This window comes from Podarcis vaucheri (genome assembly GCF_965113315.1).
Source record: "Podarcis vaucheri genome assembly, chromosome: 11".
In the NCBI taxonomy this organism is placed as follows: Eukaryota; Metazoa; Chordata; class Lepidosauria; order Squamata; family Lacertidae; genus Podarcis; species Podarcis vaucheri.
The window spans coordinates 57,911,966-57,934,742 of NC_138749.1; the positions used below are offsets into that span (position 1 = coordinate 57,911,966).

The window sequence follows — 22,777 nt, forward strand, 5'->3', positions numbered from 1 at the left end:
AAGGTAAAGGTAAAGGGACCCCTGACCATTAGGTCCAGTCATGACCAACTCTGGGGTTGCGGCGCTCATCTCGCTTTATTGGCCAAGGGAGCCGGCATACATGTGGCCAGCATGACTAAGCCGCTTCCAGCAAACTAGAGCAGCAGACAGAAACACCGTTTACCTTCCCGCTGGAGCAGTACCTATTTATCTACTTGCACTTTGACGTGCTTTCGAACTGCTAGGTTGGCAGGAGCTGGGACTGAACAACGGGAGCTCACCCCGTCGCGGGGATTCGAACCACCAACCTTCTGATCGGCAAGTCCTAGGCTCTGTGGTTGAACCCACAGCACCACCCACGTCCCTTCCGGATTCAACTATTAGTATGTAAATAGGACTAGGTCTACCTAGGCAGGCTAGGCAGCCACCAGAAGCATCACAATTCCATGGTGGGGGAAAGGAACATAGGAAGCATGGGTTCATCTATCTCAGTGTTGTCTACTTCCAGGATGGGCAACCTATGACTTTTCAGATGTTTGACTACAAATCCCATGATTCCTAATTTGGAATGCTGGCTGGGGCTGGTGGGTAGTGGCTGGAGGACCTCAGGTTGCCGTCTCTACTGAATGACAGACATTATTCAAGATTTCAGGTGAAGTGCCTTCCACATCTACCTCAGGATGCTACAGATTGAATCAAGGTGCAAAGCATGTGCTCTATCACTGAGCTACAGCCATCAAGTTCCATAAAGCTCTACAGAGTTCCATAAAGTACTGCAGAGTCATGTGGCATCTACCATGGCTAGCAGCCACCCAACCCTGCAAACAGTGTGTATTCCCCAGTATGCTGTGATAGTGCAGAAGATATTGAGAGTCACTTTCCATTTGCATGGGGATGCTCTGTCCTATCCTAACTATTGGGTAGGAAAACTGTATTTCTCTTTTCCAGAACCCCTGGTGACCATTGTTCCCATTTTACAGATGGAGAACTGAGATTGGAAAAAAGTAACTTGGCCTAGGCTACGCAGATAAAAGGTGAACCAGTATAATGTTAAGAGTGTTGGATCTGAGGGATTCTTACTCGGTCATGAAGCTCATTGGTTGACCTTGGGCCAGTGACAGTCTTTCACCCTAACCTACCTCATGGGGCTGATGTGAGGACACAGTGGGGAGAGTGAGAGTCAAATGCAATAATAAAACCCTGAAATAAATCAAATTAAGAAAAGAAAAGACTTCCACCTGGGGATGTCTATTCAAGTCCATCCACAGGACTCAGTTCATTGGAAAGGATTCTGTTGCTGCTACTAATAATTTATCAATGTGATGCTTATAGAAACCTTTACAGAACAAACCTTTACAATTTCGTGTTTCTGAGATGACCACCTTTTTTCCATTTGAGCCAAAGAGAGATTTTTTTATAATAAGGATGTTGCTCCTGTTGGACAAATAATGTTCTGTTCAGTAGCAGCAGGAAACATGCAGTTGAAGCACTACTGGAACAATTCCTTCTTGGTTTCATAATAAGTTGTTACTGGTGGTTGTCATAAGACAGTTCTGATTCCCATGTTTGAATCAATTAAATAAGATGTGCTTTTAAAAACAAACAAACCCCACCCATTTCATAATGCTGTTATTATACGCAGTTGCTGCCAGTATAGGCCATAGGCTGTTTTTATTCTTTTTCCACCTCTGAAAACACAAGGCTATCTGAAAATGTGAGTTATCCAGTAATGACAAAACAGACAAAAGTCATGACTGATTAGACCAGTGATATCTTCCACCATTGGTCTAATCAATTTGTTTTGCATTGTGTGCTTGTCACTTTCGAGGCAAAGACTTCTTGCTAGTGAAACTTTCAAGGAACAAGAAGGAAAAAATGCAAGGATTGACATAAATAAATCCCGAAGGGTCCAACATTTGTAAACCAAGCACTAGGTGGAATGGGTAGAGGGAAAACTCTGAACCCCTTTTTCTCTTCGTTTTACATTCAACCCTGTATTTATTTTAAGAAGGGGCTCTGCATTCCAGCACCTGCCCCCCCCCCCACATCTTGCAACAACAACAACAAAAACCAACAACTTTATTCTGCTTTCCAACAGGACAAGAAAGGAACCGAGGCTAAAGCGAATTATGCCCAAGAATGAAAGAAGATTTGTATGTTCTGCTGAGATGGGTGATGATTTCAAATGAACATAGAGGGGGAAAGAGAGAGGCGGAGAAGAAAAGGGTCGTAGGGAGGGAGGGAAGGGGGGGCAGAGGGCTGTTGTTACCACTTTGTCAATTTCATGCCTGGGATCTGCTCCAGGGACCATCTCGGGGAAGCTGGCCTGCCTGTTTACCCAAGGAGGTCTGCGCTGATAGCACGTTACGTTGGTTTACTTTGCTTTCCTGGAGTTTATTGTAAAAAGGGTGAAGTTTTTCGGATCCATCACGTGACCCTGACAGGTCCTGCCTATTGAGAAAGCCAGACCACCCACATGGAGAGGACGATGGAGCGCTTAATAGAAACAGGCATGCAATTGTGAGCCCGCTCAGCACTCTGCAGAATGCCTGCAACCTAGAAGGAGGATTATTATTATTATTATTTTACACTTTCTGTTCCCTTTCGGAGACCGGGAGGAGGTGCGGGAGAGAAGGTGGAGGGGAAGCGGCGGGCAAGAAGAGAGCTTTGAAGGCAAGCAGGGAAAGGATCAGGGAAAGGAAAAAAGAAAACCGATGTGCTCCTATCGAAGTCCTCTGCCTCGGCGGCGGCGGCGGCAGCAGCAACAGCACTGAATGAAATTGGCCAGCCCCACCGGGAGCTCACCCTGCCCCACCGAGGGGCTCAGCGGGGAGATGGTGAGTAAGAGATGCAACGGAAAATGGCCTCTGGGCTGGGGAATGGAACAGGAAGGGGGGGCACCCGTGGGTGGGAGCGGGGATCCAGAGAGAGAACTCCTGGCAGAGGGCAAATCCTGGCACTTGGAGGGGGGAGGGTGAAACAAGAGGAAGGAAACCCAGGATGGCTTTTTGCTTGGGGGAGAGGAGGCGGAGGGGAGGCAGGCTCGCCTCGCTCCTGTCACTGCAGGAACACACAGCCCCCCAGGCAGGCAGCGTCTCGTTTCCCGGTGGGGGCCAGGAGGGCGGCTGCCGCTGGGGGTGGCGAGGACGGAACTGATCGGTGATAATTCGCGTCCAAGGAGGTCTCGGGGATCCTATTTTCACGCTTGGATAGGGTCGCCACCCTGCCTTCCGCCCGCGAGGAGACCTCCCCCCCCCCCCGGGAATGAGAGAGAGGGAGAGGGAGAGAGAGATTTGTTTCCCTGGGAGAAAAATTTGCTGGACAGCGCGTTGGATTTTGTTGTGTTTCAGGGAGGATTAAGTCGTGTGTGTCTGCTGGGGTTGCCTTCTCTCACCCCCTCCCGCAAAAAAAAACCCCAGGATTACCTTTAACTGGCATTTAAAACAAAAAGGGGAGTTTGCCAAGTTGTGGATGTGACTGCTGACAATCCTGGTTTGAACACAAACTTCGTGTTGCTTACTTTGGGGCTCTTGTTTCCCCACGAGCTTTGCAGCGTCATCATCACCCCCCCCCCCGCGACTTCTCTGAGGCTACTCTGGAGTAAGCGGCTTGTAGCTTGATCTTGGCTTCGCGAGGGACTCAAACACGATTGTTGTGGGTCCCTGCACGTCAGAATGGGGCTTGCTTCCGAGCAAGCGTAGTGAGCAGAGGGGGGAGATGGGCTCTTTCCGGACGTGTCTTGCAATCTACTGTCGTGGTGATCAGGGCTAGGGGAGAGAACGAGAGACAGAGAGAGAGGGATCCCTGTGTGCGTGATCTAGCCACGGGTCGCTACTCGTTAGCAGTGGCTGTGATCCGTTGGACGTCCCGTTTAAGACGCTTACAGCTTAGGATTTAACAGTTGTCTCCTCGACAGGATGGGACGTTTTCGACATGAAACATGAAGCCAATCTTTGGGAGGTAATAAAAAACCAGCGATTAAAAAGGATAACCCCACCGGATGTTTGAATACCTCTTATTTAATAACTGGTCCCTTACTCCCCAGCACACTCTCCCCACACCTTGGCGTGGCTTGCATAGGACTAACATTTCATAATGCATCAATCATGGCAACAAAGTCCATTTGGGAATGGTGGAGGCAGGGATGTAGGTGAGGTTTGTGGTAGGTATCAGTAACCCTTCCCTTTTTAAAAACAGGGATGTAGTTGTGTCATTCCAGACTCTGGGGATAATGGTCTTAGGGGTGCCCCTCCTTCAGAGGGCAAGATGAATTACTTCATTTACTGCCAAGTGTGAAAAGCCAGCCCTGCAAAGTGTCAGGACCCTCCTGAACATTTTGCTGAACAGACATCTCCCCCCAAGTCCTGCCCTGTTTCTTTAGCACTGTTGATGTTGTGGGGAGCAAGCGGGAAACCTTTGGCCAGGTGTTGATGAACTACAGCTCCCATCAACCTCAGCCAGCATGGCTAAGAATAGCTAAGGCTGATGGGGATTGTAGTCCAACATCAGGCAAGCCAAAGGTTCCTATTCCTATTGCAAAGGCAGTGACAGGGCCACACAGTGAGATTTGTGGGTGCCCTCAAGGGTTGGAACCCAGACACTCTCCTCCAGGGTCCTCTACTCTGGACCACACTGCCAGTGTGGGTAGTTTGGGAACCGTTCTAAACATGCTAAATACTGGAGCCTTCCAACCTAACCTTGGCTTTTGTGCAACCTGTCTTCCTCTTTGGCTCTTGGTACCCCGTTTAGAAGAGGGGACTTCTCAACAGTGGGTTTGCATTCCCATGCTTCTTTTCTGTTTTCCTCAAGCAAACTGTGAGTCCACAGTTTACAGGGCACGGTGTGTTCACTAGGTGTACCTGTGTTCCAAGTCCTTCAGAAATCAATGGAACTGTTGTCTGCAGAAGCTTCCATAGGACAGTCTGGGCTTTCTTCCTGGAAAATGGGTTTCTTTACAAAAAAATAAATAAATAAAAATCTGGCAGTACAGATTCAAGGTAGTTAAAAATAAAACCAGAACGGGGGGCCATCCCCAGAGACTTTGGTTAATGGACACATCCACACACCTAAGTAAGGTTCTGTAAAAAGGAAACAACTTTTCTGATTCATCAGTCTGATTTTTGATTCGTTTATTTACAGACTGTGGCACAGGATTGTAATGTTCTTGCAAGTAACTGGGAAATGAGGTGTTCCTTTTGCACTGGGAGTATTGGAAAGGAAAGTGGGGAAGAAGGCCCCCCCCCTTTAATTTCCCTTTCCTAATTGCTTTCAGGATGCAGCAGATGGAAAACTGACAGGGCAGAGATCTATGAATTAAACTATCTCTGTCCTCACTGATTTTATCCTTATCGCACCCACCCACCTTTTATTTCTTCTGCCTTTGCCGCAGTCCATTCAGAGATGGAGGCGTGATGTCTAAACCGGATTAGCAGCCTGAAAGAAAGGCAGGCACTGAGACTGAATTGCTTTACTTCCTTTTCATTTCTCATGCCTCTATCTCCAGTAAACGTGTGGATCCAGCCGTGGGTCAATGGGATTGCATTGCAAGGCTTTCCGCACGCACACACGAACACACCGTGACCAATTTGCTCTTTGGCAGAGATCATAGGCATTAAAACCTGCCTTTTGCCTAATGGGAGGCAGGATGAACATGCAAGATGGAGAAGAGCTCTTCTGAGGAAAACTATGACCCGTTGGGTGATAGTTCAGTGGTAGAGTATCCACGCTGGATGCAGAGAGGGCTGAGAATGAATGAAACAGCTGCCCACTTCTACTCAACGTACAATACTGAGCTAGATGGTACAATGTTCTGTCTCAGTATAGGCAGCTTCCCATGTTCCTGTGTTGACCAGTGTAACTTCAGTTTTTTCTCCAGCAGAGCACAGGATTAAAACTGGGATTCTTAGACATTGCAAGGAGAGCCACAAAACCCTTCATCCCCTGCAGTTTCTCCCCCTTATATCTCACCTTTCTTCCATCATGGAACCCTAAGTAGCATAAACGTGGTTCTTATCTAGGCAGACTCTGGCCTGCTTAGCTTCAGCTAGATGATTGCTTCAGGTATGTTTCAGGCCATATCTTATTCTAGGAAGTGCTAGAATTCTAGACTATGTTGTTTCAAACTGCAGGTAGGGTAGAAGAAGAGTTTGGATTTGATATCCCGCTTTGTCACTACCCTAAGGAGTCTCAAAGTGGCTCACATTCTCCTTTCCCTTCCTCCCCCACAACAAACACTCTGTGAGGTGAGTTGGGCTGAGAGACTTCAGAGAAGTGTGACTGGCCCAAGATCACCCAGCAGCTGCATGTGGAAGAGCGGAGACACGAACCCAGTTCACCAGATTACGAGTCTACCGCTCTTAACCACTACCTTTATCAAAAAGAATTACATTTTTTGTCTTTTGATGTGCTAGCTTACCATATGCAGAAATTGGGAAATGAGGCTCATTTTGCATAAGGGAATATTCCTCCCCACTTTCAAAATTGCTTCCAACACAACTAAAAGAGAAGTTTTGGAGAGCATTCAGAATATGATTCCCTCCACCTGTACCCTGAAATGGTACAAAAATTTACTACTTCCCAGTCCTCCTACCTCATTCTGTTTATGTAATGCATAGATCAGTTGACTGGTCCAGGAAAGAAAACATTAAGCCCCTTACCCCTGAACCTGTGTCAGCTGATGAGCGGCAGTCTAGTCTATACAAATGATGGATTCAAGTAGTACACCTTGGCTACAGATGGAAGATGCGATGTCTGAATGCAGTTCCTCAACACACACACACGAGAGAGAAATAAGTAAACTTCCCCTTTACAAAGAAAAAGAGTATGGGTGAGAGAGATTGGTTTATCCCATCACTTCAACACTGTAATTTTCTACATGCAAGAACTTTTCTCTTAGAAAAGTAGAACACAAATGGATTCCACTCCTGTAGCCTGAAGTGGTACAGTCAAGAAAAAAGCAACTGCTTAGTTTTAATGGCGCGGATGATGCTGGACAGCAAATTTTCACAGCATTTCCACTTTGCTGAGGTCTCTCCTTTTACTATCTGCCTCCCTCTCCTTTGCCTTCATTCTTGAAAAGCTAGGAGATAATTGCTTAACACCAGCTGTTTACCTTACACTTAAAAATTCAAGCATCTCCCCTCTTCTTGGCCTTCACTTAAGAGAGGCTCACAGTGATAAATTTCAGACTAAAAAGGAAAACTGATCTCTCTTCCCAAAATGCATATTTGGGGGTGGGGGTGTGTGTGTACGTAAATGCATGAAGATTTTTCATACCTGAGACACACGAAGATAAAAGTTGGAAACATTGATTTTGGGCCCTCCAGCAGAATCACTCGTTTTTCTATGGATCATATCTTACAGCTTATCTTGGGAAGATAATTTCATGTATGTTTTTATTAAGAAAGAAAATAGCACCACCGAAAACCCCAAATACAAAGTAACCACAACCAGATAGTCTCTGTCAGCACCAAGTCCTGGGTTTGGAGAGGTAGGAAGTCCCCAGTCAGAAGGCTGACTTCTAGGAGAGCTTGGGACTGTTTTTTTTCTCATTTTAAAAGACACTGTGTTGTGGAGGTGGGGTGGGGTGGGACTTGTGACCCTCCAGGTATTGCTAGACTGCAACTCCCATCAGTCCTCACCAATTGCCATGGGAGTTGGAGTTCAACAACAGCTGGGGGTGGCAGAGCTTTTCCACCACTGCGAGATTTATTTATTGTTTTAAGCCTGAGCTTCTAAACCTCAGGATGGTAAGACTGTTCAGTGGAAGGTGGAGGGAGGACTCTGGAGTTGGGCAGAGGGCATACACCTGTGTACTGTCCCTATAGCTGGGCAGACCTTAGAGCAGGGGTCTGCAACCTTTAAGACAAAAAGAGCCACTTGGACCCGTTTCCGAAGGAAAAAAAAAACTGGGAGCCGCAAAACCATTGTGACATTTAAAACAAATATATCTCCGGAGCCTTGATCTGACAGCGGGCGGAAAGGTGACGTTGGGATGGTGCGTGACTAACGCACGCACCGCCCCCATGCGACGTCACAGCCAGTACAGCGCCCGCCACAGTGGGGAGTGTCGGGGCGCACAGTGCGCCTCCTCCCCTCACTAGTATCCGCCCCGGAGCCGCGGCAAAGGTGTAAAAGAGCCACATGCGGCTCCGGAGCCGCGGGTTGCAGACCCCTGCCTTAGAGTAATAGCTGTCAACCTTCTCAAATGCATCCTGCTTTTAAATCTGGGACCACCCTTTCGGCTGCTGCTGGTGGTGTCTTTCTCATTTTTTCTCTACAACATACACAGGATAACAGCACTCCTATAGTTTAATCACTGTACAGTCATATGGGGGATTTGCCAGGTGCAAGATATTATGTGTACCTTTGGAAAGCTGCACAGGCCAGAAAAATCAATCTTCCACAAACGCTGCTCTGCCTTTCTTTCCATCTTGTAACCTTTCTACTCTCATCTTTAAAAACAAACAAACCACTAAAACCATCTTGAGGACTAGAAACTCAGGCTTTTAAAAACGTCATTTTCTGGTTGCGTAAAGAAGGTCTTCTTTCAGAATGAAGAGAGGCAGTCCCAAGTTTTCCTGGAAATTGTGATGGTGCCCCTGGTACAAACCTACCTGTGGGGTCTGGCTCGCCAGCCCCGAGGGTTTCCGTTTGCACGGGCGCCTCCTCCCTAACTGGGATGCCCTTCCCATGCTCCTTAGCCCAGGGGCCTCCCATCCTGACGGACTCCCTCCTCCCTCCCCGGTGAACTTGGGGCTCTCGGGGCCTTTGGTGGCCCTCTCTGCCCGGAGATCTCTGCGGGGCGACCCGCCTGCTTTCCTGCGCGTAGGCGCTGCCGATCCCTCCTTCGCTCCTTTGTGGCGTGCGAAGCAGCCTGCCATTAAAGGAGATCAGGGGTAATTAGCCGCATTATTTTGACAAGTTGGCTCGAGCGGTTCCCTTTCTGACGCTGCCGAGGAGGGGACCCAGAAGGAAGGCGGGCGGGGGCCGAGGCGAGGGCGGCTTGAGTCCTGCCGTTCGGGGGCCTTTCCCAAGCCCCGGCTCGCTCCTTGCAAAAGCCTCTCCGCGGACGCTGCTGCTGCTACTGCTGCAGCCGCCCAGGATGCCGAAATGGAAGCCAGCCAGGCAAAGGTGAACCTCATCACAACACACTAAGTCTGGGCTTTGTTCAAGTGTAAAAAGCGGGCCTGTACTAAGTTAGGAAAGTCACGCGTGTCCTTGTTCATACATGCACAGAAACACGCGTGTACCCACATCTGAAACTGCTCAGTCCCGATTTTTTTCGCCTTAAATCCCTCCTCCTATGTACAGTATGCCTACTCGGAGGTAAATGTAATGACTCCTTAGTCATTACTAACTCAAGCCCCATTGATTTCAAGGGGATGCCTGGATCCAGCTCATTATTAGTATTTATCCGGAGTTGCCCTGAAATTGCCAACAGGTTGAGCAGGGGCCAACCTTGGTTCAAATCATTGTTTAAGACGAAGGGAGAGCGACACTTCTCAAGGTGAGAAAAATGTGGTGGTCTCTGTAATGCGCACAGTGGCACACACCTGTCTGTTCCAGGTCTCATTTCTTCATCTCATTTCTCTCTTAGCATTTCTCAAGAAGGAACAAATACTTCATTCTTCGGTTGTTGTGATAGGTTGGGGGGATATTGGGGGGGACGGGGGACAAAAAACACGCTGCACGCTTAAGGCTTTGCAAATTACCTGTACTCCCAGTGAGTAAGGCCGGGGACTTTCCTCTAACAAAACACGCATTGGCGCAGGCTGCGCCGTGAAAGAGGATGCAAACACACTCATGCCAACTCCTTGAAGAGTTTCACGTCTTGCCTCCCTCTCCCCTCCCCGCCCCCACGTGAAGGCAGGTGGTTTATTTCAACGTCGTCTCTTTTTATGAATGTAACCGGATGCTGCAAGGCCTCGCTTTACGACCTCGGCATGGCAAGGACAGATCGAAACTCTGGAAGTTCTCTCGCCACCTAGGAGGACTTCTCTATGGTGGCTGGTCCCGGTGCACCGAGATTGCTTGGAAGGGCGATTGTTGTGGCGCCAAGGGAAGGTTTCTAATGAAATGCAGATCCCGCTGCAACCAGGCGAGAAAGAAAAGGCCAGCTGGAGCGATGGCTGGCCTGGGCCCGCTGCAGGCCTTGCCTCGTCCCTCCATTCTCCCGGGCCACGTGGAAAAAGCAAGACGCCAGAGAACGGCAGGCAGGCAGGCAGGCCGGGCCCGTGGAGCCCGATAACACACATACAAAGGCAGCGCTCCGTCTCCCTTAAATCCGCAGGAGGAGCCTCGCGATTCCTTGAAGTTGACAAATCCTGCTGCCCAGGCGCAAGCTACATGCGCGGGCCATGCATATTAAAGGTAACAATGCGGACCAATGTAAAGAAGGGAGGACAGATGGATCAGGGGCAACGTGCTCGCGAGGAAGGCGGCCGCGCGCTTTCGTGCGCATCAGCCAGGAGGCAAATTGGAGACGTCCTCCGCTCCGACCACCCACGTCGAGAGGAGACTTTTACACCGAGACACACACACACACAATATTGCAGAAACAAGGCCAATTAGATCCCTTCGGTAATTCATCTCTTGTGTATGAAATTAACCAGACCACAGGGAGAGGGGGGCAGAGGGAGAAGGGGAGGATATTAAGATAGGGCTTGTTAAATTTGAGCCGCCAGGTTGTGTTTGGGGACCAACATTTTAACCGGCATAGGGCGAGGGCTTTGGAAAGGAAAAAGGCGCGGGGAGGGGTTAGCCTGTAATGGGGAATTATGCAAAAGGAAGAGCGGGGCCACAGACCTCAGTTCTAGGACTGAGAATTTATTGATGCTTGAAAAGCTGGCAGAGAATTAGAGGAGGACGGTGTTAGCACGCCAACCAAGGGATGCTATTATGGGATAGCCCTTAGGTATTGTTGCTTCGGGGAATTATACACGGCTATATCCCGCGAGTCCTATATCTAGCAGTATTTTGCTTTTGTCTTCCCAGTTCCCGCACGCATCACGCCAATTTTATTCCAGGCAGTAAGTACTGGTACCTTACTCGAGACTGGTTAACGTGCTGTAACTACCACAGCCTGATTTCCAATACGTGCTTTCGCGTGTGTGGGTGGCATTTTAATCCGCATTAGTGACTGACAAGGTGAAACTGGAGCAGGGTAGTTATTCCAAATCACCGCCACATTCAGAATAAAGGTTTGCCATCGACTGGTGTATTGGTCTCATCGGTATTGTAACAGCGGCTCAGCAAGGGTTCAGGCAAGAGTCTTTCCCAGCCATATCTGGCGACAGTGAGGGTTGAGCACGCGCTCTGTCACTAAACAGCCTCTCCCCAGCGAGGGGTCACGTTCAGACCAACCCACAAACCCCTTGCATTGCGTTAGCGGCTGATACGGATCGGTAGCCTGCAAATGGTTAAAACTGCCACTTCTTGAACAATAGACATCGCGACACCAGCAACCACTCTCTGATGTCGACAAGCAAGGTCGAAGTTCCACTGGGATTTATTTAAGTGTTTGCTCCGGAGGAAGCGGTTTGCGGATCGCAGCCCTAATGCAATTCCCAGCTAGTTTCCCCATCCCAATTTAATTATCCTTATGGGATTTTTATAATTAGCCGGAGCTTTCCTCGCCTTGCAACTGCCTCTCTGCAAAAAATCAACACGTGCCTTGGGAGGAACGAGACTTCTTTAGAAACCAGCGCGCTTTTTCGCGTGGTTGCCGCTGGTTCCAACCGGGGAGGCGCGGAGAGAGGAACCTATAACCTGACATCTCTTTCGCCGCAACAACTGCTTTTCGGAGAAAGATCTGCAGAGCGAGCCGCTGAGCAGTTGAGATCAGGGTCAGGCCGGCGCGAATCCGGCGCTCTGATGCCCCGAGCCCGGCTGGCGCAGCAAAACGCCACCCCCCGAAATGTAGCGCAGAACTGAATGGAAAAGTCCTCTGTCGCCTCGCCATTGGCTAGCAGGAATGGTCGCGGCTTGCTATTGGGCAGCGTGAAGGGGAGAGCCCTCCTTTAGGAATGTACTATGGCTTGTCTGGCATTTTTCTCTCCTGGGGGGGGGGGGGGAGAAAGGGGTGGGACGGCGCGGTGCCTCCTTTCCCGCTTTGCTGCTCGGAGCCGGACTGGACTCCCGTGCGCTTCGCCTTCTGCGCGCTAAAGCGAAGAGGCGGCACTGCGGCAGCCAGATTTCGTGCGGAGGGGAAGCCCAGCCTTGTTTGCACAACCTCGAGCCAGTCAGTCACGTGAAAGCCTCAGCCCGCCCCCGGGGCCGGCCTCCTTTTCTCTGAATGTGCGGTGCTGCCTCCCCCCCCCCTTTCCCTCAATGAATACACACAAGCTTTCTCCTTAAAGCAACACTCTCCCATTTCACTCCCTCCACCAACACTAAAACTCTTGTAACTTTCCCGAGCCGAAAAGTGGAAGGAGGGGGGGGGGAGGGGGAGCGCAGCTTCACGGAGGTGGCGGGAGGAGGACATACACACGACACGAGGATCTCGCGTTCTTTTTGCAGGGCAGAATTTCCACGCTCTGAATTCTGCTCGGGGTCGCGGCGGCGGCGGCGGCGGTCGAGTAACTAGGACGCAATTTCGCTCTGGGTAATCTATAGAGTAGCAAACTATAAACATTTGAAAAATAAAAGGGAAACATGATATTCCGGTTACACCACGTACGAGGACGGTGATCGTGTTATCCCCGCAAAAAACAACCACCCCACATTAAATAAAGACCACACCATGCGGTTTAATATATGCGCACGCGCGCGTGCATCGCGACTGATGTTAAAAACGACACGAGGAAATATGGAGAGGTGGTGCAATTATTTCTATAGCGGTCTGGAGCTTTAAAGCATCCGCCAGCAATACTTTTGCTCTTAAGGATTATAAAAACTGGATCGCCCGCCCCCAGCCCTGAAGCGAGCAACTTGCCTGCTTTCGGCTTTTCAACCTGTTATTTCAAGTATTAAGGTTTCATTGTGGTCTTTTTCTTAATACAGCTGCCTGTTTTCTTGTAAGGAACGCGGGCTTCTCTTTTCGGTTCACAAAAAAAAGAGGAGAGAGAGAAATATCTGGCTCTGCGCACCGCAGTGTCCACCCCCTGTCATTATTTGTGCAAGTCTAGGAATTCATCTTGGACCTCCCAGTATTCGCTGCAGCTTGAGGCCAAAGTGTCTCTAAAGGGATTTTCTTTTAAAGGCTTCGGGTATCGCTAAAGTCTCTGTGCCTCCTTTTTCTCTCTCCGCACTGCCCCCACCCGCACGGTCCCGCTTTCCTCTTAAAGGGGGGGGGAATAAATAAACCGAGATTTATTTTAGTAGGTCGATCGTGAGGAAATTCAGTACAGTATGTTAGTTTTTTAAGACGCAACTCTTTCCCCCCCCTTAAACCTCCCCCCCCCCGCCGCCTTCCACGGTCTTTCCTTGTGCTTAACACACACACTTTCGTGAAAAGAAAAAAGGAGGAAGGGGGGAGAGAAAGAGAGAAATGAGTGGAGTGAGCGAGAGAGAGGAAAAAAAGAGAAGCATTCCTTAATGGAAGTATTGCATGCAAAGAAGACTGGCTCTCTTTACGGCTCCCCTGAAGTTGGAGATGCACACACAAGGCTCGCCTGCCTGGGTGGTCTCTCTACTTTGGTGAGCTGTTGCTAAGCAGCTAATAATAGTCATGTTTGCTGAGTAATTTCTGCCCTCGTCGAGCCAATCGCAGCCCAGAAACCCAAGCCATCTGACAGCCCCAGGGGCGGGATTTCAGTTCTCTCTCTCGGCCCCCCCCCTTCCCCGCGCTCTCCCCTCTCCCTTTCACCCCTCCTCCTCCTCCTCTTTATCCAAATGGAGAGAGTGCCTTCTCCCCCCCGCTCCTCCTCCCCTCCTTCATCTCAGCTATTGAAGCAAGGGAGCTGTTGCCTGCTGCTGCATACACGCAGAGGAAGAAAGAGCGAGAGACACACGCATCTCCAGGAGACGGGGAGATCTTAAGAGACAGCGCTGCTGTACCCAGACAGAATGATACAGCCCACCGAGACGGAGGAGAAGCCGCAGCAGTCGCAGCAGCAGCAGCACCGCCGCCGCCGCCACCAGCGCTGAGATCAAGGCTCCCCTTCAAGCCCCCTTCTGCTTCGGCGAGGAAAAGGAGACCGGAGCGGGAGTCTGGCTTTTCTTCCCGCGGCCGGACGGTGAGGAGCCTGGAAAGCGACCGCAGCCCGAGAGGACGAGGCGGGGGGAAGGCGAGCCCGCCGAGAGCGCCCGGCCCCGCTCACCCTCGCACACTGGATGTGGGACGCGGCGGCGGCGGCGACCTCCGGATCCTCACGAAATGTTGCAATGGAAGGCTCGGGGTCTGACTCGCCGGGAGCAGCTAGGGCAGCGACTTCAGCAGCAGCAGCAGCAGCCAACGCGGTATGAAGAAGCGGTCTGTCAGCAGCAGCAGCAGCAGAGCGTCGCCCCCGAGCCAGCCCACCCCCGGTCCCGCTGGATCGCCCCGGAGCAGCAGCAGCAGCGCGCTGGGGGGAACCGCGCGGGACGCAGCCCCTGGGTCGCCAGAACAACAGCAGCGGCGGCAGCCCCGGCTGCGCGGCGGCAACATGGCCTCAGCTGTTAATGCCTCCGAGCCGGAGAACAGCAGCGGCGATGGAGGAGGCGGCGGCGGCGGCTGCAGAGAGCCGGATCAGCCGGGGAGAAGCGGCAGCAGGAGGCGGAGGAGGACCGGCGGGAACAGACGCGCCGCGCCTCCCGATCCGGAATATCTGCAGCGGCCGAGCTACTGTGATGCAGGCTTCGCCTTGGAGCAGATAGCCAAGGTGCTTCCCCGAGCTGGGGCTTCCTCGCCGGAATTTCCTTTTCTCCGAAAGGGGTGGTGGTGGTTGAGAGGGAAGAGTCGCCAATAAAACGCTGGGAGAATGTTAGTTATGCATGTGTGCGAGGGGGTGTGTGGGTGTCCGCGGCTCCTTAGTGGCAGAGAGAGAGTGAGTCCTGTTTTTCCCCTCCCGCCTCGAAGCCACTTTTTCCTGGGGTCTGTGTTTGCGCTTTGCACATCTCTAATTAAAGTTACCCGGGATGATTTCTCTGTTTCCCTCCCATCCTCCTTGATCTCTGGGTTTTTCTCTCCCCCCCCCCTTTTCACATCTCTTTCTTTCCTTCCCTTCCCTTCGGATTTAATTTTCTGTCCAAGCTCTGTAAACGTTTCAGAGGAGAAAAAAATCAATTCCGATACTTTACATTCCTACCTAACACCCCCAGCCCCCTTTACACACACACACACAGGCTTTGCTTTTATTCACCGGGTTAAGTTTCCATAGCAAAGAAATCTCACCGAATGTCGTGCTTCACCTCCAGCGGCAAGAGAGCAGAGTGAAAGTTGTAAACAAATTGCTACCTTAAATCTCCCCGGTTCTGGTCAAAGACTGCGCGCACGCTCTCTCGCTTCGCCTTGAGACTCGCGATTCTGGGAAAGGGAATTTTGCAGGGATTACCGAAGGCGAGGGGGGCGGGGAGTTCAAAGTGAGGAGCATCCTCCCGGCCCGATCGTTTCATTTCAGTGAGCAGATTATTATTATTATTATTATTATTATTATTATTATTATTATTATTATTATTATTATTATTATTATTATTATTTATTAAAGGCTTTTTGGCGGGGGTGGGAGCAAGAAATCCATGTGGCTGCCCTCTTCCGTCCACAAATATTGTCGTAACTTTACAGATGGCTGCTCTGCTTCCTAATTCAGATCACACAGCGTCTCCAAACCGTATGGAAATGAATAACTCTTATTAGCTGGTGATGTTAAGGGCGCTGTGGACCACGTGGGCCGAGAGTTTACTACGAAGTGGGGGCTTAAGGAGCCGGGGAAGGCAGGGAATGAATGATGGCAACAATTTGTGATTAAGTAGGCTCCTCTTGCCACCCACCCCATAAAGCCCCTCAGGACAGGACAGGAAAATGTTCTTTCTCTCTCCCCTCCCCCCTCCCCCCACCCCCACCCCTTGACAGGTCTGTTGAAAATCACATGCTCCATGTCTGCTTTACTGACTTATTATTATTATTATTCGAGTGGCTTTTTTTAGGGAGAAGGCAAGGGACTAGGCTGCTTTAGATAAAGGAGTGTGTACATTTATACAATTCCAGTTGTGATGTAATCCAGCATTCTGAACTGATTTATGAACAGGGTAGTTATCAGCTAAAAAAAAGAAAGCCCACCCTCACAATGTATTTTGTTTTGTACGTGAGCAACTGTGTGTGTGTATGTATGTATGTATGTGTGTGTGTGGAAATATTTTGTAGAGGTGACTGCCTAATACCTTGGCCTGTCAAGTTACTGTCACGTTGTGATGCTTGAAAAAAAAATGCTCATTGTTTTGTGTGGGTATATTATGTTCTTTATTGGCAATAATTCGCCACAGTGTGTGTGGTGTGTGATTCTCCACAGGCTCTTCATTCACAAAACCTTTCCTTGCCTTACAGGGAAAGGCTACTGGAAGAAAATCACCACTGTGGCTAAGAGCAAAGTTTCAGAGACTGTTATTTAAACTGGGCTGTTACATTCAGAAAAACTGTGGGAAATTTTTGGTGGTTGGCCTTCTGATATTCGGGGCTTTTGCTGTGGGATTAAGAGCAGCCAATCTCGAAACCAATGTGGAGGAGCTCTGGGTGGAAGGTAAGGATTGATCCGTAGCCTTATTGCTTTTTTTTTCCTGCTGAAATTGAAGTTTATTTTTTGGAGCGGGGTGTGTGTGGGTTTCTTCCTCTCACCAAGGGGGGAATAGTTCATTGTTCGGCCCCTGCTGGCTGCAGGCCAGATGGACTGTACACAAGTTGTAATCTATTCTGGAGGGTAATGTTTTGGGAGGTGCAAATGGAGGGGGGAGCGGGAAGGGGGGCTACAGTGTGTGGTGAAAAAGGAGAGACAGAGAAGGGAGACTCGCTGGGTACCCCACAAGTCTGCAACAATCTCCTTCTGTCTCTGCCTGTGTGTCCTGCGAGGAGGAGATCATGGTGTTAGGGCAGGGGGTTGGTTGTGTGAGTTGACTATTTCTTTCCTCTCAAGTGCATGAAAGGAAAGTCTGTCTGGAAAGCAGCCCACCCCCTCCGCCATTTTGTGTGTGTGTGTGTGTCCTTAGCAGCAGCAGCAGCAGGAACAGGAGGAACGTGATCAGCACAGCTCTCGGTAGGGCAGTGCTTGTGTGTGGTCCTGTTTTTTTGGACAGCTTTCAGCTTTGAGGGGGAAAAACATTTGTCTCAAGGTAAAAAAAAAATGGAAAAGTGAAGCACAGACTGGAACTAGGTTGGAATGTTTGCAAAGCAGATTACTGATCTCCGGTGCGGGGAGGGGGGAAAGTTAAGGGGGGGCTTGTTGTTTTTAAAGGCAATGGTTTTTTAAAAAAACAAGATAAACTTTTTAATGTTAGTTGTTGAACAACTGCTTTTTGAACAATGTGGAAAATGTGTGTCTGTGTATGTGTAATTTATCTGATTTTCCTGAGTGGCATTTGATAAATGGATTGGTTAGTGTTTTGGATGCCCTTATTCACTGAAGGTTTCCATTGCTGTTTTTTGGTTTGTTTTTGTTTTAAAAAGGGATGCTTTCCTCAGAGGTACCCAAAACCTAGGTATTTGGTGTGAATAACATTTTTTCTTTTAAAAAAACATGTTGGGAAGAAAGTGTATAGACTAAGCAGTTTATTCAGAAACAGGTTTGTCTTGAGCTTCGTTCCCAAGCGAGAATGCAGCCCTGCTTTGGGTAAAATAGGTCTAGTTTGGTGAGTAGATGCACTGTGGCAGGCCTAGTGTTTAATACTAATACAACTAAAATGATTGGTGAAGGAGTTTCTGGTTTACCTTTGGTAATGTGGTGGCCTTTAGAATAACCACGGCTATATTCATGTTCAGAAAACATTGATTCATTTAATTCTTCCCACTCATCATCCGACCTCAGATGAAAGAAGGAAGCCTGGCTTGCTTCATGAAGAGTGAGGAGATGAGAGATGAAGTGTACTTTTACAACAGAGTTGGCCCTCGAGATATTGATGGACTCCAAATCTCATCTGCCCCAGCTAGCATGCCCAATGGTCAGAGACGTTGGGACCAGCAAGATATGGAGGGCAACATATACCCCAATCCTGTTTTATCGATTCCAGTGCCAAACATACTGCTGTCTTTAGCAGGAACAACCTAAGAGCCTTTAGAAAACAAATCTTAATGCTTGTGGAATTTCAAGCATAAAGAAAATTTATTTGTATGTTCATGTAATGTTATCTGCAGCGTATTGCAGGGCCTGTAAGTGATGTACAGTGACCATAGTCAGTTCTAGAAATAATAACTCGGGACCCAACTACACATTACACTAACAAAGTGATTAGCAATCATATAACGGGATTTCTAAAATTAAAACACTGGTGTGTTTATAGGAATTTACCTCAGGAATGCAGTCCATGGAGAAGGAGGCTCAAATCTTGCCTTCCCGGCCACAATATCAGTGGGAAACGTTTTCCCCTCCCACATTTAGCATTGCGGATCTCATTGATGCCAATGAGAGTTTTTTTTTCTTACATTGATCACCACACAAGGGGGCAACTCTCACTTAAAACTCCCTTTCCTGTATGTTGTGTTCCTGATGACAATTGGGGGGGGCTACACAGTGGCGTAGCGTGGGGGTGCGGGGGGGGCCAGCCGCACCGGGCGCAACATCTGGGGGTTAGGGTTAGGGGGCGCAAATCCACGGGTTAGGGGGCACAAATTACTTGCCTTGCCCCGGGTGCTGACAACCCACGCTACGCCACTGGGGCTACATCAAGTTTTTAATTGAAAAGGAAACCTTAATGTGATTGTGAACCACTTACTTGTGGGAAAGGACATTAATTTATTCCATTTATATCCCACCCTTTCTCTCTAAGGAGTTCAAGGGGGCACGCATGGTTCTCCCCCCTCCTCATTCAATCCCACAACAGCCCTGTGAGGTAGGTTAGGCTGAGAGGCAGTGACTGGTTCATGGTCACCCAGTGAGCTTCATGGCCAAGTGGGGATTTGAACCTTGGCCTCCTGGATACTAGCCTGACGCTCTAAATAGCTACACCACAATACAACAGTTAGGACTTCCTGGTTGCTTCAATATCCTATAGCCAACACAATCCTGGGTATATGAGGGCAGGTAGTGAATAAAGTTGTCTTACCAGGCATGGCCAAACTTGGCCCTCCAGCTGTTTTGGGACTACAACCCCCATCATCCCTAACAGGGCCAGTGGACAGGGATGATGGGAATTGCAGTCCCAAAACAGCTGGAGGGCCAAGTTTGGCCAAGCGCATGTTTGTGTGGACAGAATGCATGAACACTCTGGAACATAGGAAGCTAAGATGAGGCTTCCTCAACCTCGGCCCTCCAGATGTTTTTGGTCTACAACTCCCATGATCCTTAGCTAACAGGACCAGTGGTCAGGGATGATGGGAATTGTAGTCTCAAAACATTTGGAGGGCCGAGGTTGAGGAAGCCTGGCTAAGACCATTGGTCCGCCGACTTGAGTATTGCCAATTTTCCCTTGTAGTGACTCTCCAGGATTTCAGAAAGGACTCTTTCTCAAGGAAAGAGTCTTTTTTGCTTGCCAAGCCTGTATTGTACCACCGAGCTACAGCTCATCCATTTTGGCAAACACATGGGGGGTGTCTTACTGGGCCTGTATGTTTAAAGGGGTTGGAAACATAATGGACATAACATTTGGGAGCTCTGTGAACACGAGAAATTACTTCCCAAATAATCTCTGTTGCGACTGGTGCTTTTAACTTTTTCGGATATTGTCTAGAGATAAGGATGAGTATGGAGGTGTCCAAGGTTGCAGGCGATACCGAATTATTCAGGGTGGTAAAAGCCCAAGCAGACTATGAAGGGCTCCAAAACAATCCCTCCAAACTTGGTGAATAGGCAGTAAAATGCCAAAAACAGTTCAATATCAGTAAGTGTAAAGTGATTCACCTCAAGGCAAATAATCTTGACACGGCATATATACTGGCATATATGCTGATGGGGTCTGAACTTGAAGTAGTCAACCAGCAAATAGATTAATAGGAATAGCTCGCTGTGGATGTCAACTTTGTGAGCTGTGACTGTGAAAAAGGCAAATTCCATTTAGGAGATCACTAGCGAAGGGATCAGAAACAAAACTGTCAATACTGGAATGTCCTTGTACAAATCTATGATGTGGTCAAATGTGTTGGAATATTCTGTGCTGTTCTGGTTGCCACAACCCCAAAAGGATATCATACAGCTAGAGAAAAAAGCAGAAAAGGGCTATGAAAATGATCAGGGCACCATCCCTTTGAGGGGAAGCTACAATACTTGGAGATTTTCAGTTGAGGAAAATAGTGGCTAATATGGAGGTGTGGTATAGGGTTATGAAATTGGACATGGCGTGAAGCAGGTGATAAAGAGAAGTTTCTTTCCTTCTCTCATAATACTACGACTTGAGTTCATCCAATGAAACTGACTGGCAGAAGATAAGAGCAGACAAAGTGAAGTATTGCTTTACATAACAGCAGAACTAAATAATGGCAGGGAATTTCATAAATGAACATGGCGAGGAGGCTGTTAGCTGTGAAAGCCGTTTAGACAGATGAATTAAGGATGGGTCTATCAATGAATACTATTGTATTTATTTCATGTACTTATTTTATTTTTATACCACCTTTCTGCCAAGGCTTTAAAATTTTAAAATAGCAAAACAAATAAATGGCGTAAGATGCCAAGTGACAATTCTGTCAGGCCAGCTGATGGTCTGGCCAGCTGAAGTTGATGGCATAAGTTCGTTGTGCTTCACTCGCTTCAGGGCACAGGGAAGGGTGGATAAAGGGGGGAACTGCCCCAAGGGTCCTCTCCGGCTTCCTGAGGGTTATTGTCTTCATGCCCTCCTTGGAATATTCCAGAAGCATTTGGTTGGCCACTGTAAGGAACAAGATACAGGACTAGACAGTCTGATCTGGTGGAACACTTCTTAGGTGTTGCAATGTGGAAGCCTATGCCTTCAGAGGCTGATCAAAATGGGGCTCTTCATCAGCTTTTTTAGTCTCTGCTTTTCATTGGGAGTCCTTCAGCAGAGCCTATACAGTGGTACCTCGGGTTACATATGCTTCAGGTTACAGACTCCGCTAACCCAGAAATAGTGCTTCAGGTTAAGAACTTTGCTTCAGGATAAGAACAGAAATCAAGCTCCGGTAGCGCAGTGGCAGCGGGAGGCCCCATTAGCTAAAGTGGTGCTTCAGGTTAAGAACAGTTTCAGGTTAAGAACGGACCTCCAGAACGAATTAAGTACTTAACCTGAGGTACCACTGTACAGTCAGTTCGTTCAGTTCTTCATTTGCAGCACGTGAATATCCACAACTTTTGACTAGATGTTGAAAAATTCTGTTTCCAGCTATTTTAGGCTGTGGGCCTGAACTCATTTGCATGTTCATAAATCTAGTTGACTGCAATTGGGCTTACAAGAATGCGCGTGGATTTAGGTCTGAAGTCGTCTTGTCTTGGCTGACACACGTAATCTATCCTCTATGATTGATGGTCCCATCTCTTACCACCTACTTCTCCTGACAGTTTAATGCCTGCAACCTCCTGATTACTGCAGTGACAATTCCTCCGTGATTGAATGCATAATATAAATATTACTCCTGGGAGAAGAAGAAAAAATATGATATAAAGTAACTGCTTGGTTTGCCACTGTTCTGACTTCCTTTTATGTTACTGAGGGAAGAATCTCTCCCCAACCCATCTTGGCTTTCTACTATCAAAGTTAAATGAAGTTGACCTCAACATATATATTTTTTGTTATCAAATACACTTAAGCACTACATTTTATGAAGTTTATTAAATCTCAATATGACACCCAATATAAAAATTGTAACTCTAAATTTAGAGGTTCATATGATTCTAGGAGGGTTAATTAAAACAAGCAGGCACTTTAGCTTTTTAAATTGGCTCTCGTTCCTTTTATCCCACTGAGCCATAGGCAGCAACAGCAAAAAGCCTGGTGGCATTGTCCTCAGTAAAGAGTACTATATAAATATTATGGCCATGAACAGGACTGATATGCAAATAAACTAGATGAGTAGCAGTTGCATATTTCCATGGGTAAAAGTATAAACAGAGGAGAGTACCAAATGAAAAACAGAGTAGGAGACGCTAGCTTGAAAAATCTGGTTCTTTCATTGCGTAAGTCAGAAATGGGGAACCTGGGGTGGCTGTAGGGCTGCCACCTTTGGTCGGGCAAATTAAAGGGCAGGTTGGGCAAATTATGGGAGAGGTCAGGAGGAGGAACTGGGAGGATAAAAAGTACTTTACCGGTGCAGAAATGACTTCAAAGCAATCCATTACAATGGATCATGGGGGCTACTGTATTTTCCAAGCCTGCCCCCTTTTGTATAAGCCACCGTATAACTTGTTTTGGATATGCTCTCAATGGCCCCTGCTCAGAGTGTGGTTAATTATCATGTAATATGAAGGAAGATAATGTCGGTATCTAAATAAAAGAACGAGGATTTGTGCTTTAAATACACAGTACTGTGGTATAACTGTAGTAGAATTGGACTAAAGCTGAATACCGTGAGCCCACAATTTATGTGTGTTTAATTTGTACGCGTTCAGTTTTATGCATGTGGCAAATTAAAAAAATAAAGGGTGGGGGACGAGGTTCCAGGAAAATGATATTGGCAATCCCATCCGCCATTGAACCCAATGGGTTTTGACAGTGCTTTTTCCCTGGGGGTACACAGGGGTACACATACCCCTAAACATTTTGTGAATCTAAGTTTGGCCTCATTGAG

General features: G+C 48.3%; 1 protein-coding gene and 1 long non-coding RNA gene across 3 annotated transcripts in view; one reads left to right on the plus strand and one right to left on the minus strand.

Annotated features, from left to right (window-relative positions):
* Positions 1 to 2,066: 2,066 nt before the first annotated feature.
* PTCH1 (patched 1) overlaps positions 2,067 to 22,777 on the plus strand; it is a 112,616-nt gene continuing 91,905 nt past the window's right edge. The window contains exons 1-2 of one of the 2 annotated variants that reach the window (XM_082241493.1): positions 2,067 to 2,816; positions 16,442 to 16,634. In XM_082241493.1, coding sequence (XP_082097619.1) covers positions 2,754 to 2,816; positions 16,442 to 16,634 — 256 coding nt within the window. In that variant the 5' untranslated portion in view covers positions 2,067 to 2,753. Of the gene's footprint in view, positions 2,817 to 13,798; positions 14,781 to 16,441; positions 16,635 to 22,777 lie in introns of those variants that run through there. The other variant, XM_082241492.1, reaches the window with a different exon arrangement.
* On the minus strand, positions 2,825 to 10,772 carry LOC309542767. The gene is made up of 4 exons (XR_014224411.1): positions 9,782 to 10,772; positions 9,693 to 9,725; positions 4,839 to 4,929; positions 2,825 to 3,930 (listed from the first exon to the last, which is right to left on the minus strand). It is a non-coding gene; the product is annotated as an uncharacterized lncRNA (long non-coding RNA).